Source organism: Miniopterus schreibersii, assembly GCF_964146895.1.
Source record: "Miniopterus schreibersii genome assembly, chromosome: 13".
NCBI classification, from domain to species: domain Eukaryota; kingdom Metazoa; phylum Chordata; class Mammalia; order Chiroptera; family Miniopteridae; genus Miniopterus; species Miniopterus schreibersii.
This window is the reverse complement of record NC_138113.1, coordinates 20,023,706-20,046,347: the sequence shown is the minus strand read 5'-3', so window position 1 is coordinate 20,046,347 and position 22,642 is coordinate 20,023,706. Positions and strand designations below refer to the sequence as shown.

The following is a 22,642-nucleotide window of genomic DNA, read 5'->3' as shown; positions in this document are numbered from 1 at the left end:
AGGTCGACACTCAACCACTGAGACACACCAGCCTGGCCTTTTCTATTTCTTTAATCACATATAAGAGATTAATTCTTCTACTTTTGGTAAGTAATTTTTAGTAATAATCCAGTAACTGTTATTGAAAGTAAACTACTTCCATATGGACCCCTAGAAATAATTTTAAAGCTCCCACTCTTTTCACTGCATGAATTATGTCCCACCTTCAGAAAGAGTTTCTGGGCTCAGGACCTCTGTCCCTAATAAAGGTATGGAGAGGACAACAAATCCTCTAGGCAAAGGGAATTTCCTAGAAACAAATACTCAAGTTTTCACCGTGTTGAATTTATTCTTATTCTAGTCTAGAGTATGAACACTGGCACCAAGCTTCTGCTTTAAGGTAATCTGGAATCACTATGGCTTAAAGGACCTAATGGATCTTTCTAAATGTAACTGCTCAGTGCAGAGATGGGAAATCTCCAGTCACATATTTAAACTAACCTGACTTTTTTGTTGTTGCTAATCCTAACCCGAAGATATTTTTTCCATTGAATTTTTTAGAGAGAGTGGGGGGGGGGGGGAGAGAAACTTGTGAGTCAAAAAACGTAGTACCATCATTTATCTTTATCCTTTCTAAAGACACTACTCATTTCTTTAGTGACCAAAAAAAAAAAAAAAAAGAGAAAAAGAATCAGAGTTAGAGCTGGAAAGGATCATACTTTAACTACCCCCCACCCCTGCTTCTTTATGAGCTTATACGTAGAAGAATAGGAACGTGGCTTTTATAATCAGAAGAACATAAAGTCAAAAGCGGGAAGAATAGCCCATTTCAACCTTCTTATTTTACAAATAAGAACACTGAAATCCTACGGAGATTCATGCTGACAGAGTTCAAAGACACTGTGCACCCTGGGAAATGAGCTCAGGAGTCCCCATGGGCCACGTTAAGTAACACCAAATTACAGGGAAGAAAAGCTGCGCTTTTCTAATTAGAAGTCTTCTCTCTTAATTATGTCAAAGAAGAAAGTCTCAGCTAGTGCTAATATGACTCTGACATCTCCCTTTTGAGCAGAAGAAGCATTTCTTATGCTTAGAGCCTTCACAGTCAACAGCATCTGGCTAAAATTTGGTAACAGCACTTTAGCTACATCGCCGGTTGCCAAGGCACAGTCTTCATCAAAACAGATACATTCAGCTGGATTGTCTCTCTAGGTCTAGGGTCCTGCGATTCCACCTCAAAAACTTAATTACGTTCTTTACCTACCCATGTGCCAGGCTCACTGTCTCAAGCCTGCTTCCTTATCAAAGTTGTCTCTGTCACTGGAGACCAGAAGCTTTGGGGTCCTCTTTGAAGTCACCCCTCTTAGTCTGCCCGCCCCCTTTCTGTCCCTTATGTTATATACAGTACGTTCCACATGGCGACTCCATCCTGTAAATCCCTTTCTTTGAAACAATTTCCGACTTTAACCTTTGCTTTTTTTTCTTCCTATCTTCAAGTCTACCAATTTCTCTAAGTCTGTGTGTTTCACCTCCCTTTACCAGCCAATAAAATAACTATGACAAAAATTCCCTCCTTAAATACTGTCTGTCAATTTGGAAATAGAACTAGGTCCAACCAACACTAGAGTAAAGTTCTGTGTAAACTTCTTGAAGAATTTTGTCTGAGTTGATACAAAGCTGCCGTCCTGATGGGATGGTAAGTGTATCTGGTTTCTCTGAGGTCTGGAGGTGGTATAAAGATTAAGTAAGTGCCTTTTGAGAAACTGGTTTCAAAAAACAGGAAGGGGAAGGGGAAGGATAATTGGGGTCTTGGAAAAATCAAATAGAATGTATTTTTACCAATAATTCAAAGATTACAAACTTTCAAGTTAATAACAGTTCAGGTTAACATGTATTGTAAGCCTTATGAGGAATTTAAATTGCCATCAAGAAACGCTAATTTTAAAAAATGAGAATGTTGTATTTGAAAATTATGTGTAGCACACCTAGGTGTAATTTATTAAGTGGTTTATTGTCATTGGTTTAATAAATCTAATATTTTGGTAACTAAGGATTATAATTACTAGCACATATGGATTTTATCCATTTGTATGCTTTAAATCTTCATCTACATTTAGGAGATATTAGCCTTATTGAAATCCTTAGTGCCAGTGTTACCCAGATATCAAAACTAGACAAACACATCAAAAGATAACTACAGACCAATCTCTCTTATGAATATAGATGCAAAAATCTTCACCAAAATGCTAACAAACTGAACCTAGCAATACATAAAGAGATTTATACACCATGAACAAGTCGGGTTTTTCTCAGGAATACAAGGTTGATTTCACATCTGAAAGGCAATTAACGTAATACTTTACACTAATAAAGGACAGAAACCATGCTACCTCAATAGGCCAGAAAAGGCATTTGACAAAGCCCAACACCCTTGTTAATAATGACTTCACAGCTACATAAATGTTAAAAAGTAATTTCAGTGAGTTTCAATCAGATCAGTTATTCCTTAAAAATGGGGGCCCTGTATGTATGTGTATGTACTGTACACACACACACGCCTCCATCCATCTAATCAAGTGGTGTCTCTCTCTCTCTCTTTAATCCTTACCCGAGGATATTTTCTCTACTGCTTCTCAGAGCGAATGGAAGGGGGAGAGAGAGAGAAATAGAAACATTCATGTGAGAGAGACATCGATTGGTTGCCCGCTTGCATGCCAACCAGGGCCAGGGAGCTATGTGCCCTTGGCCAGAATTGAACCCAGAACCCTTCATTCAGTCCAAGAGCTGACGCTCTAACCACTGAGCGAACTGGCCAGGGCTCAAGTGATGTGTCTTAATGATTCAAATCCTTACAGCCCTTACACTCCACTCAATGTTAAATTCCTTCAAATACACAGTAAATACTTTCAAAATATGTCAGCCAGTGATTTAACCTTCAAAGATAAATACTCCTTATAATATTTCTAAGTAATGCTACAAACCCTGTAAGCACATCTCAAAGTGTACTGGTGGAGCAGTGGAAAGAGACAAGCTTTGGAACCATAAAGAACTCGACTTCAAATCCAAGCTCAATTACAAGTGACTGAAACTCTATGGGTTTTGGTTTCCTGTCTGTGTAATGGAGAAATAAACAAATATTCTGTTGTACTCTTGTGAAGATTTAAAGTAAAAGATAAAAAAAATTTAGTACAAGGTCTGTCATCAGATACTGGATAAATGGTAACTCTTATTAATTCACTGAATTTAGCATTTGTGATATCTGTTCAGCTGCTCAAAAAACAGATCTGAAGTTAATTCCTTCATGGGTTTTCTGAAAATCAGTTCAGTACTATAGCTCAGGTAGTTTCTCATGTACTCAAGACTAATTTTTTGGGCATAACAGAAAATTTCCTACAAAGTGACCTGCCATACATACACACCTGTCTATTTAGTGCAAGTCTAAAGCAATAATCTAGTACTGACATGTAATTTGGAGAAATCTGAGTTAGTAAAGCCATCTATACTTGCAAGTTTTCACTAGTAACTCCCCAAGGAGTCTAATTCTAAAATTCAATTATTTTAGAACCACTCAAATACCATCTCTAGTTACATATCCACATTTCAAAGTTTATCTTTACTTTAATGACCTGTTTTTCCATGATTCTGAAATCCTTTTAGCACTGTATCTGAGAAGGAATTTTAATGTTTTGCCTTTCCAAAGGTGTTAATTTGTATCCAAAAACCAAAGGGAAAACTTGCTACAAAAAACAAAACAAAACAACAACAAAAAACCCTTAATGAGTAAATTTAGTTAGAATTAAATGAACTGGCTCATTTGAAATATTTGTCATGTAAACAAAAATATTTATATAAGTGTGTTCATAATAGCTTCACCTCATCAGGAATCTGCATTCCACATTTTCTATAGGTTTAACTTTTGGAAATTGACTTTCTCCTCTGCCTCTTAAAAAGAAATTAATTTACTTGCAACGAGGGCTACATACTAGCAGAGGCAATAAAAGGGACTAAAGAGTATACGGATCATAAGCGTACGCTACTTAATAAGCCTGGGAAGGTAACATACAGGTCTGCAAAGACAAGTATTAATAACAATTTCAGGAAATACAGCTTCATCGCCTATCTGTGTAGCATTCAGAAAGACACAGCACAAACAGCTTCTATGCGCAATCCCCCCAGCTCCTAAAATTTTCTAACTTAGTTATAATGTTCATTTTTTAATTCTGCCTCCACCCCGACACAAACTATAATGTGGGTTGCACAAGGGCAAGGATTTCTGTTTTGCACTCTTACATAGCCTAAACACCCACAACAGTGTCCAACCAAGAGCAGGTGCTCAATAAATAATTACTAATGATTGAATGAGTATATGTAACAGATAAGAGCAACAAGCATATTAGTGTGCCACTTAAAAGATCAATTCTCTAGATCAGATTGACAACATTCCTGAACAATGGTTAAACATCCCACCACTTTAAATTACTCAGCTCACATTTCCCTTAAAGACCCTACCTGCCTGAGTGCGTTCCTATGGCCACCACTGTGCCACTTGGATGAAAATCTGCACAGTGTCCTGGTTCCTAGAAGAGAGACAGACAGCTGTTGGGGAGTACATGAGAAAGTCTCCCTAGATCTACAGGAATAGTGGCAAAAACATATTTGAAAATAACTCGTTTCATATAAAGATGGAATTCCAATTAACTTCCTCATAGCCACTTTGATATGAGAGGAAAAGAATTTCAGAGCAGGAAGGGATGCGCTGGCAGAGTGGCGAGGGGAAAGGACAACCAGCTTGTGGCCAGGCAATAGAATAATAATAGGATAATAAACATTTGTACAGTTCTTCAGAGTCTGCAGAGAACATGTATACACCTTTTGGGCTAGAAAAGGTGGGTATCTCGGTGGGGTAGGGAGAAAATACAGCAAGAGACTAACTCAAAAAGAAGACAGAGTCTGTTACTGAGCAGCACTTACTGAATCCAACTGCAACACCACCAGAGGCCCAAACGTTTCTGTAACAATGCTCCATAAATATGTGAAATCTTTTATTTACTACTGAAACTGATGGAAAATTGAGCTTTTGCACTCCTATTTTGCTTCTTCAGACTAGTTCATGTTATACTTGTGACTAAACACCCTCCCCTTTGCTAAATGCTTTGTTTTAACCAAAGCTGAGTCCTTTCTCCTTTGCTGCTCTCAACTGCTAGTCTGGGGAGTTTCTGTGTGGAGATTATAATCACATTTGCTTTACTCACATCTACGAGCCTGGTCCATTCCAGCCTGTGTTCCACTGAGTTCCACATGCACACCTGTCTATCCTGAGCACATGTCAAGAGCAAGTCTTTGAAGGGATGTGTGGCAAGACCCCAAAGCTCATCTGTATGACCCTGAAAATGAAATATACCTATTGTTATATTAAAAGAAACACAGGGTACCATCAAAAATATTCATTTAATGGTTAAAATCATAGAGTTTACCTGGACTTCTATTTGGAAGCCATCATTAAATGTTCCCCGTAAAATAAAATTTCGTGATGTGCCAACTAAAAATTGATCTGCCTTTCCTTCTGCTACAGCTCTGATTGTTCCATACTGATCAGGAACCTAAAAAAAAAAAATTTGTAATGTCACCATACACATACTAACATGCACTAATTACTACCTGAAGTAGTAATTTACAGCTGAAAGCAATGAAGGGGTAATAAGTGACAGAATTCCAGATTTGAAAGTAATATGGTAATCTGATGCTAATTATTTATTCAATTACATTTTATTACACAGGAATTATAATGTATTATTGTTAACACTCTTTGTTTCAGTTCATTTTAAATTTATATTTTGTATGATTTTAGGAGTTAAGGGTCAGGAGGAGAGGAAAAAAGAGTGAGTTCTATTGGATCACATGAAGCATGAGCTGGTTTCATTACTAGTTGTGTCATTTTGGGTAAGTCATTTAGCCTAAGACAAATGTCTTCATATGTAACATGGGGATAACAATAATACAGGCCCTACTTACTCTGTAAACTAAACAGTGATATATTATAAATCTCATTTAATCCACTACATGATAAACTCTCAGTGAATGTTATATTAATATAACAAGCCCAAAGAATGACTTTCTGAAATAATCCATTCTTTCTTCTTTATGAAGATCCAAAATTACCCCTAAAAGCACCAGGAACTGAATTCTAAAAGTAATCCAAATTTATGTTAGAAATGGCAAGGGGAGGGTAAACCAGATGGTATAGCTTTTGACTAGAGAGGGTATGAGTTGTATGTGAAGAAAAGAAACAGCATGAACTTAAGGTTGAGATAAAGCAATTCTTTCTTATCTTCTTGGAAATAAAACCCAAGAGCAGTACTATTAGGACCCTCTTTTTTAGAGATTTTGTCTGGAAAACATGTTACGTGTAGAAAATACTGAGCGTAAGTTCAAAATTTAAGTCACCAAAGAAGAGAAGCAATATTAAACTCTGCCTTTGCTTTGAGAATTATTGATCTAAAACACAATTCTTAACTGTTTTACTTCCCGAGACCGCAACTCAATTAGCACACTTTCACTGCACACACAATGCCTGCCAGGTTTTATGGATACACTCAGGTCCACGCCATGAAGCAGACACACACACACAGAAAATGAGCTACTATCATTAAGCTCACTGTTGAAATGATTACTTTCAAGTTTTAATATTAAATTGGTCATTTTGTATACCCTGGTTATATTCTGGATCACTAAAGAAAAATTAACCTCAGAAATAAACAATTATTCTGCCCAATCTTTTTTTATTCTTTCAAATTATTTTGTGTAATGATTGGTCTCTTTTTCTTTTTGAGAAAATGAAATGACAAGGGCATGCACCAATTTCCCAGAAAGTGTGTTCTCTCAACGTGGGACAGAAGACATGAGCTCAGAGGAATTAGCACCGTGATTTTTATGTTCCCATACTTACCTCGATTTCTCTTTCAGGATTTAGATCATGATCCCACAGGATTACTTTTCTGTCTTTTCCTCCTCCGGTTAATAACATCCCATTTCTCATCTGACAGAGTGTGAACACACTGCCATCATGGGCTTTGATTTGTCTGCTGATTTGATAAACTCCTAATACGATGAGGAAAATAAAAACAGTAGTGATATGTTTTCCCTCAAACTTGAGTGGCTTTCTGGAAGAAAACCTGAGCAGAACTACAGACGTTCTTTGACTTAAGATGGGGCTGCATCCCGAGAAGCCCCCTGTAAGTAGAAAACGCATTTAATATACCTAACCTACCAAACATCATAGCTCAGCCTAGTAGGTTTCTACTGAAATGCGTGTTGTTTTTGCACCATTGTAAAGTTGAAAAAACTGTAAGTCAAACCATAGTAAGTTGGGGACCATTTGTATAGAGTGAATACTCGAAGTACCTATAACTCAACAACCAAAACCCTATTTTCAGCAAGTTGTGCAAGGCTGGTAGTGAGGCTTAATACAATCTTTTGCATTCATATCAATATTTAGTTACTCTGAAAATATTTCAAAATACATTCTTACAAAAGGGTAAACTAAAGTAGCGATAATTCCACAGAAAACAGGGGATACCCAGAACTTTACAATCTCTTAGGATCATCTTATATGGATGGTAGTTAGGGTAGTATTGCTTTTCTGATTTTAGAGCTGAGGACACAGAGGTATAGAAGCAGCTTAACAATACCACATAGTTAGCCAGTGACAAAGCTGTGACTAGGGCTCCAGTCTCTTCACTCAATGTTCCCTGAAGTTTGCAAAAAACCTTTCATTTCCTGCTGAAGTAACAGTCATAGTATTTAACATTTAGCAACCACTGTTGACCTACCTGCTCTGCTCATAGCACTTCACAAGTACCCAGGGAGGGACAAGGCAGGTACATAAAAAATATTGTAAGTGAAGTCTATGTGGACATTACACACACACACACACACACACACACACACACACACACACGGCAAGGATAAAATCTCAGTGCTCACACCTTTTTCTTTGGTATTTTTCATGTTTTTCTCAGAGAAGCTCTTTATCTGGCTAGTGAGACTGGTAGAGCAAGAGTAAAGATTGTGGAAGACAGTTATTTTGCAGAATTAATTACCAGGTTCAAAATGGGAAGGTAGGGCCTTGTTTAAATTTGGTCAAAGTCAGTCAATAAATAGACCTTAGATCCTTTAGAAAAATAAAAAAGTTACAAGTTTAAAAATTGTTCAGTGGGAGAAATGGGTGAAGGTGGTCAAAGGATACATACTTCCAGTTATAAGATAAACAAGGTCTGGGAATTTAATGACCACAGTAAACAATACTGTATTGTATATTTGAAAGTTGCTGAGACAGCAGATCTTAAAAGTTCTCATCACAGGAGAAATGCTACAGCTGACACTAAAAATTACTCAGTGTGAGGGTGCAGATACTTAATAGATGGGTATGTCTGGCAGAGAAAGGGCTTGACTGGGAGTAAAGGTTGCTTGACTGAGCAGAGTAAAAGCAGAACTCCAACAAACCTGCTATTAAGGTCAACTGCTTCAGCTTATAACAACAGTCATCACTTAAAAACACTTTGAAACACTGAACAATTGTGTTCAAGTGGGAGAGCCAAACAATTACCTATAATGTGTGACCAAAAGGGAAAGGACATCTGAGACATGTACATTTTCTGAGAGTATTGTTGGCTTTATTTGAACATTTAAAAGGGTGGGTGGGGGAGGGGTGGTTATTTTCTCATGTGTGGTTAAATTAACAAGAGTCGTCTTAAAGCACCATGTGAGAAATGGCGAAAAGCAGAGGTGTGGGACAGATTTCCATCAGAACGTAGAGAAATGAAATACAGTTTTTCTATTTTTAATTCAGTTTTCCATATCTTTAAACATGACAAAAACCTTGTTAAACACTTCAAGATCTTCCTAGAATGATGGAATGTTACAAAATAGAAAACAAAACTGAAGAACAAATGCTTCATCGAGCCTGTATATCTGACATTCCAATTCAAGCCAAATAATGTCTGAAATACCGGCCAAGAAAAATACTTATCCTTGAATTAAAAAACCTATTGTACCTCCAAGCGTAATCACTGCCACATCTATTCAAGCCTAACTGCAAATCCCCTCTTTTCTCTAATCTCTAACAGAACAAATCTCCCATAAAAAGCAAGTTTACCTTGACCACTGAATAAGGATGTTTGGAGGGCTTTCTGTGCCTGTTTAACTATAGAATCAAATATCAGTGGGCCTTTGAAATTTATGTCATATTCTTAGCAACTCGGCAAATGGGCCCATGTTGATTACCTGGAGAACAGGCAAAATAGTGATATGCTGCCTTGGCTGGTGCTACTCAGTGGTTATAGTGTCGGCCTATGCACGGAAGGGTCGTGGGTTCGATTCCTGGTCAAGGGCACACACCAGGGTTGCAAGTTCAATCCCTGGCCCGACAGGTGCTCGTACGGGAGGCAACCAATCAATGTGTCTCTCTCACATCGATGTCTCTGTCTCTCTCCCTCCCTCCTCACATCCCTCCTTGCCACTCTCTAAAAATCAATGGAAAAAATATCCTTGGGTGAGGACTGATTAACAAACAAACAAACAAACAAAATGGTGGTGTGTTACTTAGTTCCTAAAAGGAACTTAGATTTAAGAACAATGAACATTTTAATGGTGGTGTAGATACAATTAACTTCCCCTCTCCCACTTAGGAATTATGAATTACTTCATATAAGAAAAATTGAACTATTTCATATATGTAGAAAATAACAAATACCTTGTACCCCAGAAGAAATAAAAAATACTGAAACAGTAGTGTGTGTGTCTATTACACACACAGATATATACATACACAGTGGAATAAAAAAGGATTTTCTGCCATTTGTAATGACATAAACAGTTCCTGACGGCATCACGTTAAGTGAAATAAGACAGAGAAACACAAATACTACATGATCTCACATGTGGAATCTAAAAATTGAACTCATAGGAACAGTGGTTGCCAGAGGCCACAGTGGGGAAAAGGGGTGAAGGTGGTCAAAAGGTACAAACTTCCAGTCATAAGAAGTTCTGGTATGTAACGGACAGCATGGTGGCTATAGTTAACAATACTGTATCATATATTTGAAAGTTGCTAAGAGAGTAGATCTTAAAAGTTAAAAGTTCTCATCATACACAAAAATACTGTAGCCGTGTGAGGTAATGAATGTTAACTTATTATGTTAATAATTTTGCAATGTATATCAAATCATGTTGTACACCTTAAATATACAATGTTATATGTCAAATATAGCTCAAGAAAACTGGGAAGAAAGAAATAGAATATACTAATTACTTTGAAGATTCTTGTTAATTCCTATTTAAGATATGGAAGCTAGAAGAAAATATGCAAGAGAACGTATGAGGCATAAAATACAGGTGTAGCTTCTCACCTATTTACTAGAGTTAAAGGATTAGCTATGAAATTATGCTTGTGCCATCCAAAAATGTCCCTTATCAGATATGATATGCATATTTTAGTTGATAAGACTGTAAAGGGTGCAGAAATGTCATATTAGGGAATATAAAAACTAGATCAATCTACTGAAATTTCTGGCAAGATTTTAAAAATAGAAACTTTGAACTCTGTTGTGATCTGGTTTTACACATTTATTTCACTGCATGCATCAAATCCTTCCCAGCCAAACCTATAGAATTGTAACCCCAAATATAAAGGAATAAACAAACTTCTTAGCAAGTCTGCCTGTAACAGTCCTGAAGGAGAGCACAACACAGGCCAGTTCATGTACCCAGAAATTTACAAGATTAAATTTCCCACTTCCTGTGTTTGATATGCAGATTTTCTTTATACAAGTTCTTCAGACAAAAGCCAAAATAAAAACAACCTCTGAACCTTTCCCTGCCTCTCCCACCTTGACACACGTTAAGCTAATGAAGGGCAGGTACATTTACAGTCAAACTTCGTTCAGTATCAGAGGAAAACATGTCAACAATTTGAGTCACGGTTCTGATGCACAACGCTGTTCTGGGCATTTCAGATAGTGAACAAAAGTGTCCAGGAAAAAGAAAAGAGAGAAAAGTGGGAAATATTGTTCTAATTTTCTTTTTTCTTAAGATTCGACACATTGCCATCCTTCTCATATGTGAATTTTGAACTAAACTGAATGAGAGAGGCTAAGAATGCATGGCCAATGACTGAGATCAGGGTCATCAGCAATACAATGTAAGGATTATTATTTTTTTTAACTTCTAAATACATTAATTCAATTTAACTGCAAAAGTCAGAAATTCAGGTGAATGGATATAGAAAACACTAATGTAGAATTATCTCCTAAAAAATACAGTATAAAAATCTTCACAGTTATAAGACATCAACAATGCTATATCCGAATTCCACATTTCAGTAAAAATAGTGCTTTAATCAGTGCTACTCAACTTCTACACTGACGCCCAAAGGTAAGATTAAAGTCATTTCCTTAATAAAATGTTTAACGTAATTTTCAACAGCTAGTACCAAATGCCAGACATTGTGTTAGTTCTGCGAAAGACTATTAGGAAAGTCAGACATGTAAATTGGGTCTTTCCTTCTGCGCAGGGAAACAAGGGCTCCCTTATTCATAAGCCATGTGTTGATTTCCAGGGTCTGATGCAGAGACTCCAGTAAGACCATATTTGCTGAGATACGAGGGCTGGGAAAGGTGCTGGGACAGGAAGTAGGCACTTGGAGCGCTGGCTTTTCATCAACCAGGGAAGTATTTTAAAAATTGGTCCTGCCGTACCAATTCGATGGCTGAATGACGGCCCAATTTTTCTGCATGCGCATGGCACACCAAGTGCCCAGGGAGGGGCAAGGCAGGCAGAAATATCTTAAGTCTGTGTGGAGCTTAAACACACACGAGAGCACACACGCACACTCTTAGATCCGCTTGAAGGCTGAGGATAAGGTTTAGTAATCAAGCCTCTCCCACTCCCCCACTGCCGTCTTATTAACTTTTGTTTTCTTTTCTTTTAAAAGATCTCACTTTTGCAATCCTCGCAGGCTCCTTTCTGGTCATCTAGCCTGGGATACAGGGCCCTTGGCCTCACAGCTCTTCCCTCTTCCACGGTGAGTTCACCCAGGCTGTGAAGTTGGCTCTCTCGTTTCCGTTACCACTTTCACGTGACAGACTCGTTCACCAGCCCGCCTGCCTGACTCTCTTACCCACCTTCCTACTTCCGCTTGCACGGTTTCCCTAAACTGGAACCAAAGTTCCATACCTTTTGTACATTCACTATGGCTTAACCTTAATACCATTTCTTCTGTGAAGGTTCATAAAACTCAGAAGATCAGATGATTTCTCTATTATATTTATACTGTTTAAATTAATGTATCATCTCTTTCTAATTATTTTCTAATTAACCTCTTAGAAGGAAAGGTTCAGTAGAGTCAAAGGTAGGTTATATATGCTTAATAAATGAGTAAACATTTTAATTTTAAAAAGGTCATGAAGAACCTTAAAAACGTAAGGTAGGTTAGTAGTTCTCACACCGATTTACTGCAGCCCCGCTCTTGCCTGGGTATGAGGTGGGGCTGCAACAGCAGCGTGTGCAAATTAAAAAGGAATGATGCGAATATGAGAATACAGTACCTTTCGGCCCTTTCCCAGGTGTGGGTTCTACAGTAGTTTTGCTCCATATAAGTATGACTCCACCTGAGTCTCCAGTAAGTACATCTCCATTCCCCAAAAATGCTAAACACTGCACAAATTTTGGCTTTTCATATTTCTACAAAGAAACAATGAGAATTTTCAGTTTTTCCTGTGGCATGATGACTTCATGCTCACTCAACAATTAAAAATTAAAGTTTTATAATTAATTTATAACATTATGATCCTTACCCCAAAAATTCCCTGTTTTCTTGTTAGTGAATTGCCACTCCAGGTCCAGAAAAAAATATGAGATTTACCACATGTTATTATGGTATTTGCATCTGTTGGATGGAACTCCACAGCCAAAACAACTTCATTTGTTGTCTGTGGAAAGAGAAATAAAGCTTTAGATGAATGTGTACTCTTATCTCCATCAAATACCAATTATAGCTACAGATAATCAAAGACAGGAAAAAAAAATTTTGGGAAATGCCTTTTCTTCCAAGATCTATTTTCCTGAATTTTTATTTATTTTTTAAATATATCTTTATTGATTTCAGAGAGAGGAAAGGAGAGGAAGGGAGAGAGATAGAAACATCAATGATGAGAGAGTCATTGATCGGCTGCAGCCTGCAACCTGGGCATGTGCCCTGACTGGGAATCAAACCCTGATCACCTGGATCTAGATTGATGCACAGCTGCTGAGCCACACGTGGCTGGGCATTCCTAAACATTTTTAGCAATAAATTTTTGTAATAATTATTTAAATTTGATGTCTTCATACTATTATATCATCTTTTATACTATTTATATATAATAACTACATTAGGAAGACATTTATATGAATTTTATTTTATTTAAAAAAAAAATATTTGATTTTAGAGAAAGAGGAAGGAAGAGGGAGAGAAATACTGATGTGAGAAATAAACACCAATCAGCTGCCTCCTGCACTTCCCCCGAACAAGGATTCATCCCACAACCCAGACATGTGCCCTCACCATCAAACCTATGGTCTGAAAGTGCACAGCCGAGCCACACCAGCCAGGGCTGTATGAATTAGTTTTAGATTTTAATTTCTTGCATATTTAGGGAAAAGTACACTAAAACTATCAAATGCGAGAGCAACACATATTTGTCTTAAAGACACTGCCATTTTGATTAAAAAAAAGAAGTCTTGCCCGGCCGGGCGTGGCTCAGCAGGTGAGCGTCGACCTAGGATCCAGGCGATCAGGGTTCGATTCCCAGTCAGGGCACATGCCCAGTTGAGGGTTGGATCAATGACTCTCTCATCATTGATGTTTCTATCTCCCTCTCTCTCCCTCTCCTTTCCTCTCTCTGAAATCAATAAAGATATATTTAAAAAAAAAGTCTTATCTTTCTTTGTACTATTATTACTGACCACTCATTCACTTACTAATTTAGAGAATTGTCCTCAGGCTAAAGGCTTAAAAAGTATATAGAATAGTCACTACTGATTCACATAAAAATGAAAAACAAAAAACAGAGCTTTTATGCCATTTCCCTAAAAAAATTTAGAAGAAACAGAGTTTAAGCTTAAAAGAACTGGAGAAAAAAAGGAACAGGCACGAGAGTCCGACAGAATTACAAGTAGTTTTTTCACTGTAATTACTGAATTGAGGATGTTTTTAAAACACTATTTCAATATGTTCAGTAAATCATAATTGAATTCTTACTAAATTGATGTTTTATGGTAAAAGCACCTACTTAAACTTAACAGTGAGGTGAAATCTGTATGCTTGTAAAGCTGGTTATTGGTAGCTGGTGTTCCCTGCAGGGTGATATTTAATGTCTTCTTGTTAACTCAGAGAAGAACTTCATGTGCATGGAAGCATTTCCTCACTGCCAACCAACATGGTAAATATGGTAATCTTATAAACAAAGTGGGTTAAATATAATACCTTTTATATTCTTAAACTAATAAAATGACACTTGAAATTGAGCTCATTTAAAAATTTTTTCCCATGTCTCTAACATTTCCACAATTTTACATTTCTGCTATCTGTTGGGCTCTATGGCCTTGAATAGGCACATAAATAAAACCCAAACAATCTAATGTGAACCTTACCAGGTTTCCTTCAAAAAATGAAGGAAAAGGACAGTATCTTTTCTTGTTATGTAGTTTTGCACAATGCGTGGTATGGAACTATATATACCTAGCAAGTCAAAGTAAATTTTAAAGATAATGTGTTAATTAACAAAGCAAAAATTAGTTATCTCTCTTCTAGGATGATGTTGACTTTAAAAAACTGATTGAACTAATCCTTAGTTTTCACTTAGATAAAATCAAAACTACTTGACAGTTGAATCTTATACCAAACTGATTAATCAAGTTGAATTAACTGTAAATATTCCCAATATACAAACGTATAGTGCTAGTGAAAAGATACTCAAGATATAAAGTGAATCACTTTGGGTGTGAGTGTAGCCTTACAGAATATTTTAACTTTTTATTGATGTACATTATACAGAAAAGTTCGCAAATCCTAAGTACATAGCTTGATAAATTTTCACAAATTGAACACATCTCTGTACAGCACCTAGAGCAAAAAACAGAACATTACTAACATTGCAGAAACACCTCAGATCCCTTTTCTAGTCACTATCCCCTCCCCCTGCTCAAGTAACCACAATCTTCATTTGTAGTACCACAGATTAGCTTTGTATGTTTTACTTAAACGGAATCACATAAAATGTACTTCTTCGGTTCTGGCTTATTTCATCAACATTCATTCTGTGAGATCCATTTCATGTTAGTGCATATACTGTAGTTTCTTCGTTCTAGCTATTGTATAGTATTCCTTTGCAGGCAAAGATCACATTATTGATTTATCCATCCTCCTACTGTGGGGTATTTGAATTATTTCCTTTTTGGGGGGCTACCATTATTTTTGATTACTTGTCTTTTGGTCAACACATGTATATATTTTTATTGAGTTTATACCCAGGAGTGGAACAAGATGGGTCAGAGATTATGCATATGTTCAACTTTAGTAGGTAATGCGAAACAGTTTTCCAAAATGGCTTTACTAATTTACATGCCAAGCAGCAGTGTGTGTGAGTTCCAGTGACTTTACACCATCATCAACCTTGGTGTGCCTGTCTACTCTTACCCATTCATATTTCCACGTATATTCAGCTCATCAACTTCTATAAATATCACGCTGGGATTCTGACTGTGTTGAACACACAGATCAATATGCAGAAAAGTAATACCTTTATAATACTGTCTTCTATCTGTTTTTATTGTATATTCTCCCATTTATTTAGGCCTTCTTTAACTTCTGCCAATAAGGCTTTGAAGTTGCTTTACTGAATTTTAAACTTACATAAATTAACAAGTTATGTATCAACTCTCCAAATTCTTGTGACTTAAGCAAGGACAGAGCTCATCTACAGTAGAACAGAGTAAGGTCCATACACAGGAAAAGCTAAGAGGAAAGACAGAGAATCATGACCCAGCCCGAATCAAATCATTCCTCAGGCAAAATCCCTGTATGACCTTTAGTAGAGGCTTTTTTCCTCCTTAAACACAGATCGATAAATTCTCTTTAAGATAGCTTGTTCTGCAGTCGTGCGCTGGAAAGAGTTCTGATACAGACATTTGGGATCAAGTTTAGGGAACCTGCTGACTGACTGGGTAGGAGAAGCAAGGGACAAGGAGTCATATCTATCTTGGGCAACTAAGTGGAATGTGGTGTTAATCACTGAGAGGTGAAACTGGTTGGGAGCTAAGGAAGATTAGTACAGATTTGGCTATGCTGATTTGGACTTGTGGCATAGGACATACAAATAAAGATGACTAGCAGGCAACAAGAAATGTAGGTTTAAATCTGTGAGGGAGATAAGGGTTGCAGGTAAATGATGTGGGACACAGCAGATAGTAGCTAAGGCTATAGCAGCAGGACAAGATATCGGTGGAGGACATGAGATATAACTGAGTAATACCAACATTTAAGGTCCTGGAAAGGAGATCAAGGAATGGCCAGTAGGAGGAAAACCACAAGACTTCATCTGGGAATCTTTACTACAAAGGATCAAAATTCATACATTGCACTTTGGTATTACTTCCTTATGTTTCAATATTAAATTACCCTGAATGGTGGCTGAAAGACTGTATCTTCATTTATATTTTTTAAAGTTTGAGGTTTCCTGACAAGTACAATAAGATCTACTCTATTTCTTTCAAAAGATTAACTTACACTATTTGAAAACCATAACCTCTTTTCGACCAACAAGCTGAAAACTTGAAGCTCATACAGAACAAAACTGCTGAGACAGAGCAAGTGAGCGGGCGTGCAATTGAACAGGAATGTGATGTTATTTAAGAGTACAGCAAATATGTCATAGGCTTTTTTTAGTCATCCTGTCACTTTGAATCCCTTTGAAAGCCTGTCAGAGGGAGGCCATTTCTGACCCATGTGAACGCAGTTGCAATGCTAACCTTACATTCCTCTTTTACAAGTTATAGCTTGATCCACACAAAGGATCAACACTATTCTATAGCAACTATAAAATATGCCGCATTTTATGTAATACTCCAACAAACATAATTAAGGCCAAAAAGCATATCATTACATATGCTTTTCAGTTATGTCAGCCATGCTCCTACAACTGAATTTTTCCTTTAGATTTTTAAAGCTTTAGAGATTGAATGAAATAGCACATTTTGTTTAAAAAACAAGAGTAGCCAAGTAGAATATTCAGTCTTAATTTTGAGATTAGACATCCATCTGCTTTGGCACTTCAGCAACATAACGTGTCTGAAATCTCACTGATACTGGTGAAGTTACTTGACTATTCTATTGTAAGATGCCATTAGAATGGCATTCTTTTTTTTTTTTTTTTTTTAATATATCTTTCATTGATTTCAGAGAGAGGAAAGGAGAGGGAGAGAGAGAGATAGAAACCTCAATGATGAGAGAGTCATCGATCAGCTGCAGCCCGCAACCCGGGCATGTGCCCTGACCGGGAATTGAACCCTTATCTCCTGGATCCTAGGTCGATGCTCAACCGCTGAGCCACGCCCAGCTGGGCTAGAATGGCATTCTTAATAGCACAAGGTGAGGACAAAGCAATGTCTGATGAATTTGGATAGCTGGTGTGCTCTTGGAAATTATGGACATGCAATAATAGGCTTCCAAGGATTTGCAGAACAAATAATATATTCTAAAAGATAATAATTAAAAAAAAATTTTGACTTACCTTTATTTCTGCTCCTTTTGACTTTCTCTGCCAATCCCACACAGTAAGCATATGCTCATTGGAGTCATCAATAACACATAAATGAACACCTGAATCCTAAAGAAAAGTCAATTAAAGGCATTTAAAATTTTTCAGATAAGGCGGACTTTCTAAGAACAAATACCATATTATTAAAACTGCTAACATTAAGATAATCCAAAATCTTTTAAACTTTTAATTCCTTGAAATATGAATATACTACTAAGACTGTATTTTCTGCAGAAATATAATAAAGATTCTTAAAAATACTTTCCATTTTAAATTTTTCCCTAAGTTGATTTTTACTTGCCATCTGGCCACTTCTATTATCCAGAGAGAGCAAATGATCCATTCTGAGGATACCCTCGTCCCTCTGCATCTTCCCTCTCACCTTCTTGTATTGAAAGTATAGTCCTTTGAGGTAGGCATGAAATGTACATAATTTCATAACTTTGCTCCTAAGTTTTGATAATTTGATAAAACAATTAATGGCTTATTTTCAAGTTTGTCAGCTTCAGCTTTCCATGATATACATGATTTACAATTAACATGAACAAACAAAATAAATAAAAGCATAACTAAATTCCTTTCTATGTATTTTTCCAAAATGATTTTCATTCACATAATTTAAACCTCCCAGTTTAAGAAAAAGAACTGTGGATATTAAAAGGTTATTTTTTTTTCCTACTAGCATTTGCAGCATATGCCTTAGATGTCTATGAACAAAGAACTGCTGTGGAGGAGAGGAGATGTATGCGGAAGAGCAGAGCTCACTCTTTCCTCTTTACCTTTCTTTTAGCTTGTATTGGAATGATTACCTAACTTGGGAAAAGTTAGAGTAGGAGGCAATCCAAGATAGTCTTAACACTGTAACAGTGATATCAACGAGATGACAATAGTTCCTACTATAGAGATTTTAGGAGGAAAAAGGTAGCAAAAGTATTTCCTCTCTGTCCTTTTATCTCCTTTCCTAAATGTCTTTCTCCCAACTCCTGACTCATTTGACCCTTGACATTCAGTGCTTTCAAGCTAGCAAAGTTCCTATATCCACCCAAATTTATCTTTCTGTTCTAAAAATGTCCCTTCCTTCTCCATGTCCCACAAAACTCCCATAATCTAGAATACAGCTGCTGATGCCTAGGAACTGAAGAGTATGAATAAATAAATATATTCTAAAGTATAAATGGGACCCAATAAAATCTAGAGGGATATTTATATTTGAAATTAAAAATCCTGCCTGGCTGGGCGTGGCTCAGCAATTGAGCACTGACCTAAAATCCAGGAGATTGAGGTTCGATTCCTGGCCAGGGCACATGCTTGATCCCCAGGCGGGGGCGTGCAAGAGGCAGCCAATCAACAATGACTCTCTCATCATTGCTGTTTCTCTCTCTCTCTCTCCCTCTTCCTTCCTCTCTCTGAAATCAGTAAAGACATATTTAAAAAAATATAATAAAAATAAATAAACCCTGCCCTGGCTGGTGTGGCTCAGTTGGTTGGAGTGTCGTCCCATAAACCAAGGTCACGGGTTTGATTCCTGGTCAGGGCACACGCCCAGGTATATTCTATTTCTTCCTTCCCAGTTTTATTGAGCTATTAACTGACATATAACATTGTATATTTAAAATGTACAACATGATTTGATATACATTGCAAAATTATTAACAGTAAGTTAACATCCATCACCTCACACAGCTATAGTATTTTTGTGTATGATGAGAACTTTTAAGATCTCTCTCTCTAAAAAGAAAAAAATATGGATCTCAAAATGTAGGTCTCCTACATTTACATTAATATTAATGATTATATATAATTTAAGAGTGAATATAATGTTTAAATTAGTAACATTCTGTTTTGTTTTCCCCTCAGAATGGAGCCTCAAGGCTTAGGTAAGATTGCTAAGTACTGAATCTTAAACTCATGTTGTCTTCAATTCAGAACGAAGATAATTCATGATTTTAGTGACTACAAAGGTCTGATTGTTACTTTTGTTCCAACATGACATTAAGAAAAGACAGTATTTGTGCATAATTGAGCAAGTCAAGTCTGTGAATTTTCTAAATAAAATAGAGCTCCATTATTCAAGCTAAAACAAAAGCACATCTTAGTGCTTGTTTTAATTTTACTATGCTATGCATGTATTCCTCTAACCATTTCCTGATACTACACTGGAATTCTATTTCAGGACAGAACAAAATTAAGTATAATTAAGTGTAATATCCTGGATCCTACCTAAACCAAAGTACTGTAGTACTTAGGTTAAAATGCTGGCTGTAGCTAATATCTCATGTTTCAATTCAGAGTTATCACTTTCTATGAGCGCGCGCGCGCACCCCCCCCCCCCCCCCCCCCGAGCCTAAACTTCTGTTCGGCTTCTTTGTACCGCTTGCTTACTCTTTTAAAAACTGTTACTTACTGCTTTTGAAAAATCCAGGCATCCTACTCCACGCTCAAAAGTTCCAAGTCCAATAATCTGCAGCGTGGATAGGCTAACTGAATCCCATACTCGGACATGGGGTTGCAGAGGCTGCAAAAAGAAGGGAAGAACACAAGACAGCAGGGCTCGCTGGTACACAGGTGGATGCCAATAAATATCACTGCAACACAGAACTGTTCACTGTCTTTAAAAAGTAACAGAAATGAATAAATATCTAATAAAAAAATAGCTACGCCATTTAGACATGCCCTCAAAGAACTGTGAGCTGGTATTTTCTTCTCATACCATGAAAATAAGGCTATAACAACAGTGACAAAAGTAGCAGCAGCAGGTGATCTGAGTATTTCCCAAGTGCCATATACTATTCTAAGTACACCACATATATTAGTTCATTTAATCTTCATAATTCTATGAGCTATGTACTATAATAATCGCCATTTAACAGATGAGGAAATTGAGATACAGAGATTTAAATAACTTGTCCAAAGTTATACAGTTATTAAAAGGTGGAGCCAGGATTCTGACCCAGGAAAGTTTGCTCTGGATACCCTGCTTTTAACACTACCTTTGTATCTGGGAAAATAATACTTTTTAAAATCAGTATTCAATAAATTGCTAACCAAACAGTTCTTAAAATAGAATTTGGAACTAGACGGGGTCTTATAAGTCATCCAATATAACCCCTCCAACTCCTTTTCATTAAAGAAACTAAAGCCAGAGAATTCCATGAGTACAGCCATATACTGCTAATCAGTTCCCATCAATATTCACTGTTGTTCTTTACAAATAAGGGATTCCTTATTTCAGCCTATTTAGTAATATTGAATAGTAACTGAAAATTTTAAAGTGTTATCAGTGCTACTCATATACAAAATCAAGGGGTCCATCAATTTAGGGAAATGGAAGTACCTCTGGCAAACATTGATAACTTATTCTATGTTAAAAAAATAAAAATCTTATCAGTACTCCCATTTTTACAAGTAAATAGTTTCCTTAGGGAGAACACTTGTTTTTTAGGGGGAAAAAAAATTAAGTAGTATAATTCTTTTTTGTTTTTTGGAATGTTCTTACATTCTAATATTTCCCCCCAGCTTATACTAGAAATCTTAGTAATTAAACTTTAGAAGAATAACATGAGATACAATAAAAACTACCATCAATTCCATCCTAACAGTAATGCCGCTAGGTACAGAAGGGATAAAACTGTGACGCTCACCCTTCCATCTTTATCCACTCCAGCTATTTGTCCAGTTGCAATCCTAATTTTGTCAGGATGTACAGCAAGGCTACAAAGTAGTATTAACAACAATTTTAAATACAGGAAACGTGAAACACCAGAAATATGCCTTAGTATCAACATTTTACAAATAGATTTTTGATCATTAAAAATCTCCCTGTGAACTATTTGTTTTATTTTCTTCAGCAAATCAAATAAACATCAAGTCTTTTCTAAGTTTTCAGCCGTACTTCTTTCTTTGCTAAACTTAACAAATTAATAAAACACTGTATTTGAAGAAAATATTTATTCACAATTGTGGCATAATAAACTAAACTGTTTTGTTTTTTCTTTTTCTTCTACCTCCCCCGACCCACCTTCCCCTCTGGTAACTACCATGCTGTTGTGATGCGTCTATGAGTTTTTTTTTGTTTAATTCCTTCACCTAAACTGTTTTCATATGTTTAAGTTCCTTTCTAGTCCTGCACCTATGTTCATATACATATTCACATGGTTTTATTACAGTGAAGATGCACACTGCATTGTAATTTTAACCTATCAAAACATAAGCATTAGGGGTTTCAAGATGGGGTGGAATAGGTGGATCTTTCTTGCACCTCCTCCCAGAACCAAAATGGAAATAAAGCTAAATTGGGGGAGATTCACCCTGAGTGTGAACCAAGTGAAGACTAGCTGAAGAGAAGACTTTGAAACAAGGGAGGGCAGAAACCACCTTGAGACTGAGAGGGAGGAGAGGAGAGAAACACTGATGTGAGAAACATCGATCAGTTGCCTCCTGTACGCACCCCCACTGGAGAGTGAACCTGCAACCTAGCACCTGTGTAACAGCTTGCACGACGTGGTCGGGGGTTAGCCTCAGCCAGCCAGCCTGCGTGGAGATCCCACCCACAAATGGGACAACAATCAAGACCCAATTACACGGGAGAGCACAAAGGACATTCCTAGAGCATCTAGCCCAGGAGATCAAAGAGACTGCACCACTGGGTCCTACAGGACACTTCCTACATAAAACCACCCTATGAAGAGTGAGAGTCCATCAGAGAGGTGTAAATTAAAATTACAGTGAGGTACCACCTCACACCTGTTAGCACGGCTACTATTAATAAATCAACAAACAACAAGCGCTGGGGAGGCTGTGGAGAAAAGGAA

General features: G+C 37.0%; 1 protein-coding gene across 2 annotated transcripts in view; it reads right to left on the bottom strand.

Moving 5' to 3' along the window:
- EML4 (EMAP like 4) overlaps positions 1-22,642 on the bottom strand; it is a 129,939-nt gene that overhangs the window by 19,760 nt on the left and 87,537 nt on the right. For both annotated transcript variants that reach the window (XM_081155865.1, XM_081155866.1), the window contains 9 exons: positions 21,473-21,542; positions 20,236-20,346; positions 17,805-17,900; positions 12,831-12,965; positions 12,582-12,717; positions 6,926-7,077; positions 5,454-5,579; positions 5,232-5,363; positions 4,489-4,556 (listed from right to left, as the gene is read on the bottom strand). In XM_081155865.1, the coding sequence (XP_081011991.1) occupies positions 4,489-4,556; positions 5,232-5,363; positions 5,454-5,579; positions 6,926-7,077; positions 12,582-12,717; positions 12,831-12,965; positions 17,805-17,900; positions 20,236-20,346; positions 21,473-21,542 (1,026 nt within the window). The remainder of the gene's footprint in view (positions 1-4,488; positions 4,557-5,231; positions 5,364-5,453; positions 5,580-6,925; positions 7,078-12,581; positions 12,718-12,830; positions 12,966-17,804; positions 17,901-20,235; positions 20,347-21,472; positions 21,543-22,642) is intronic.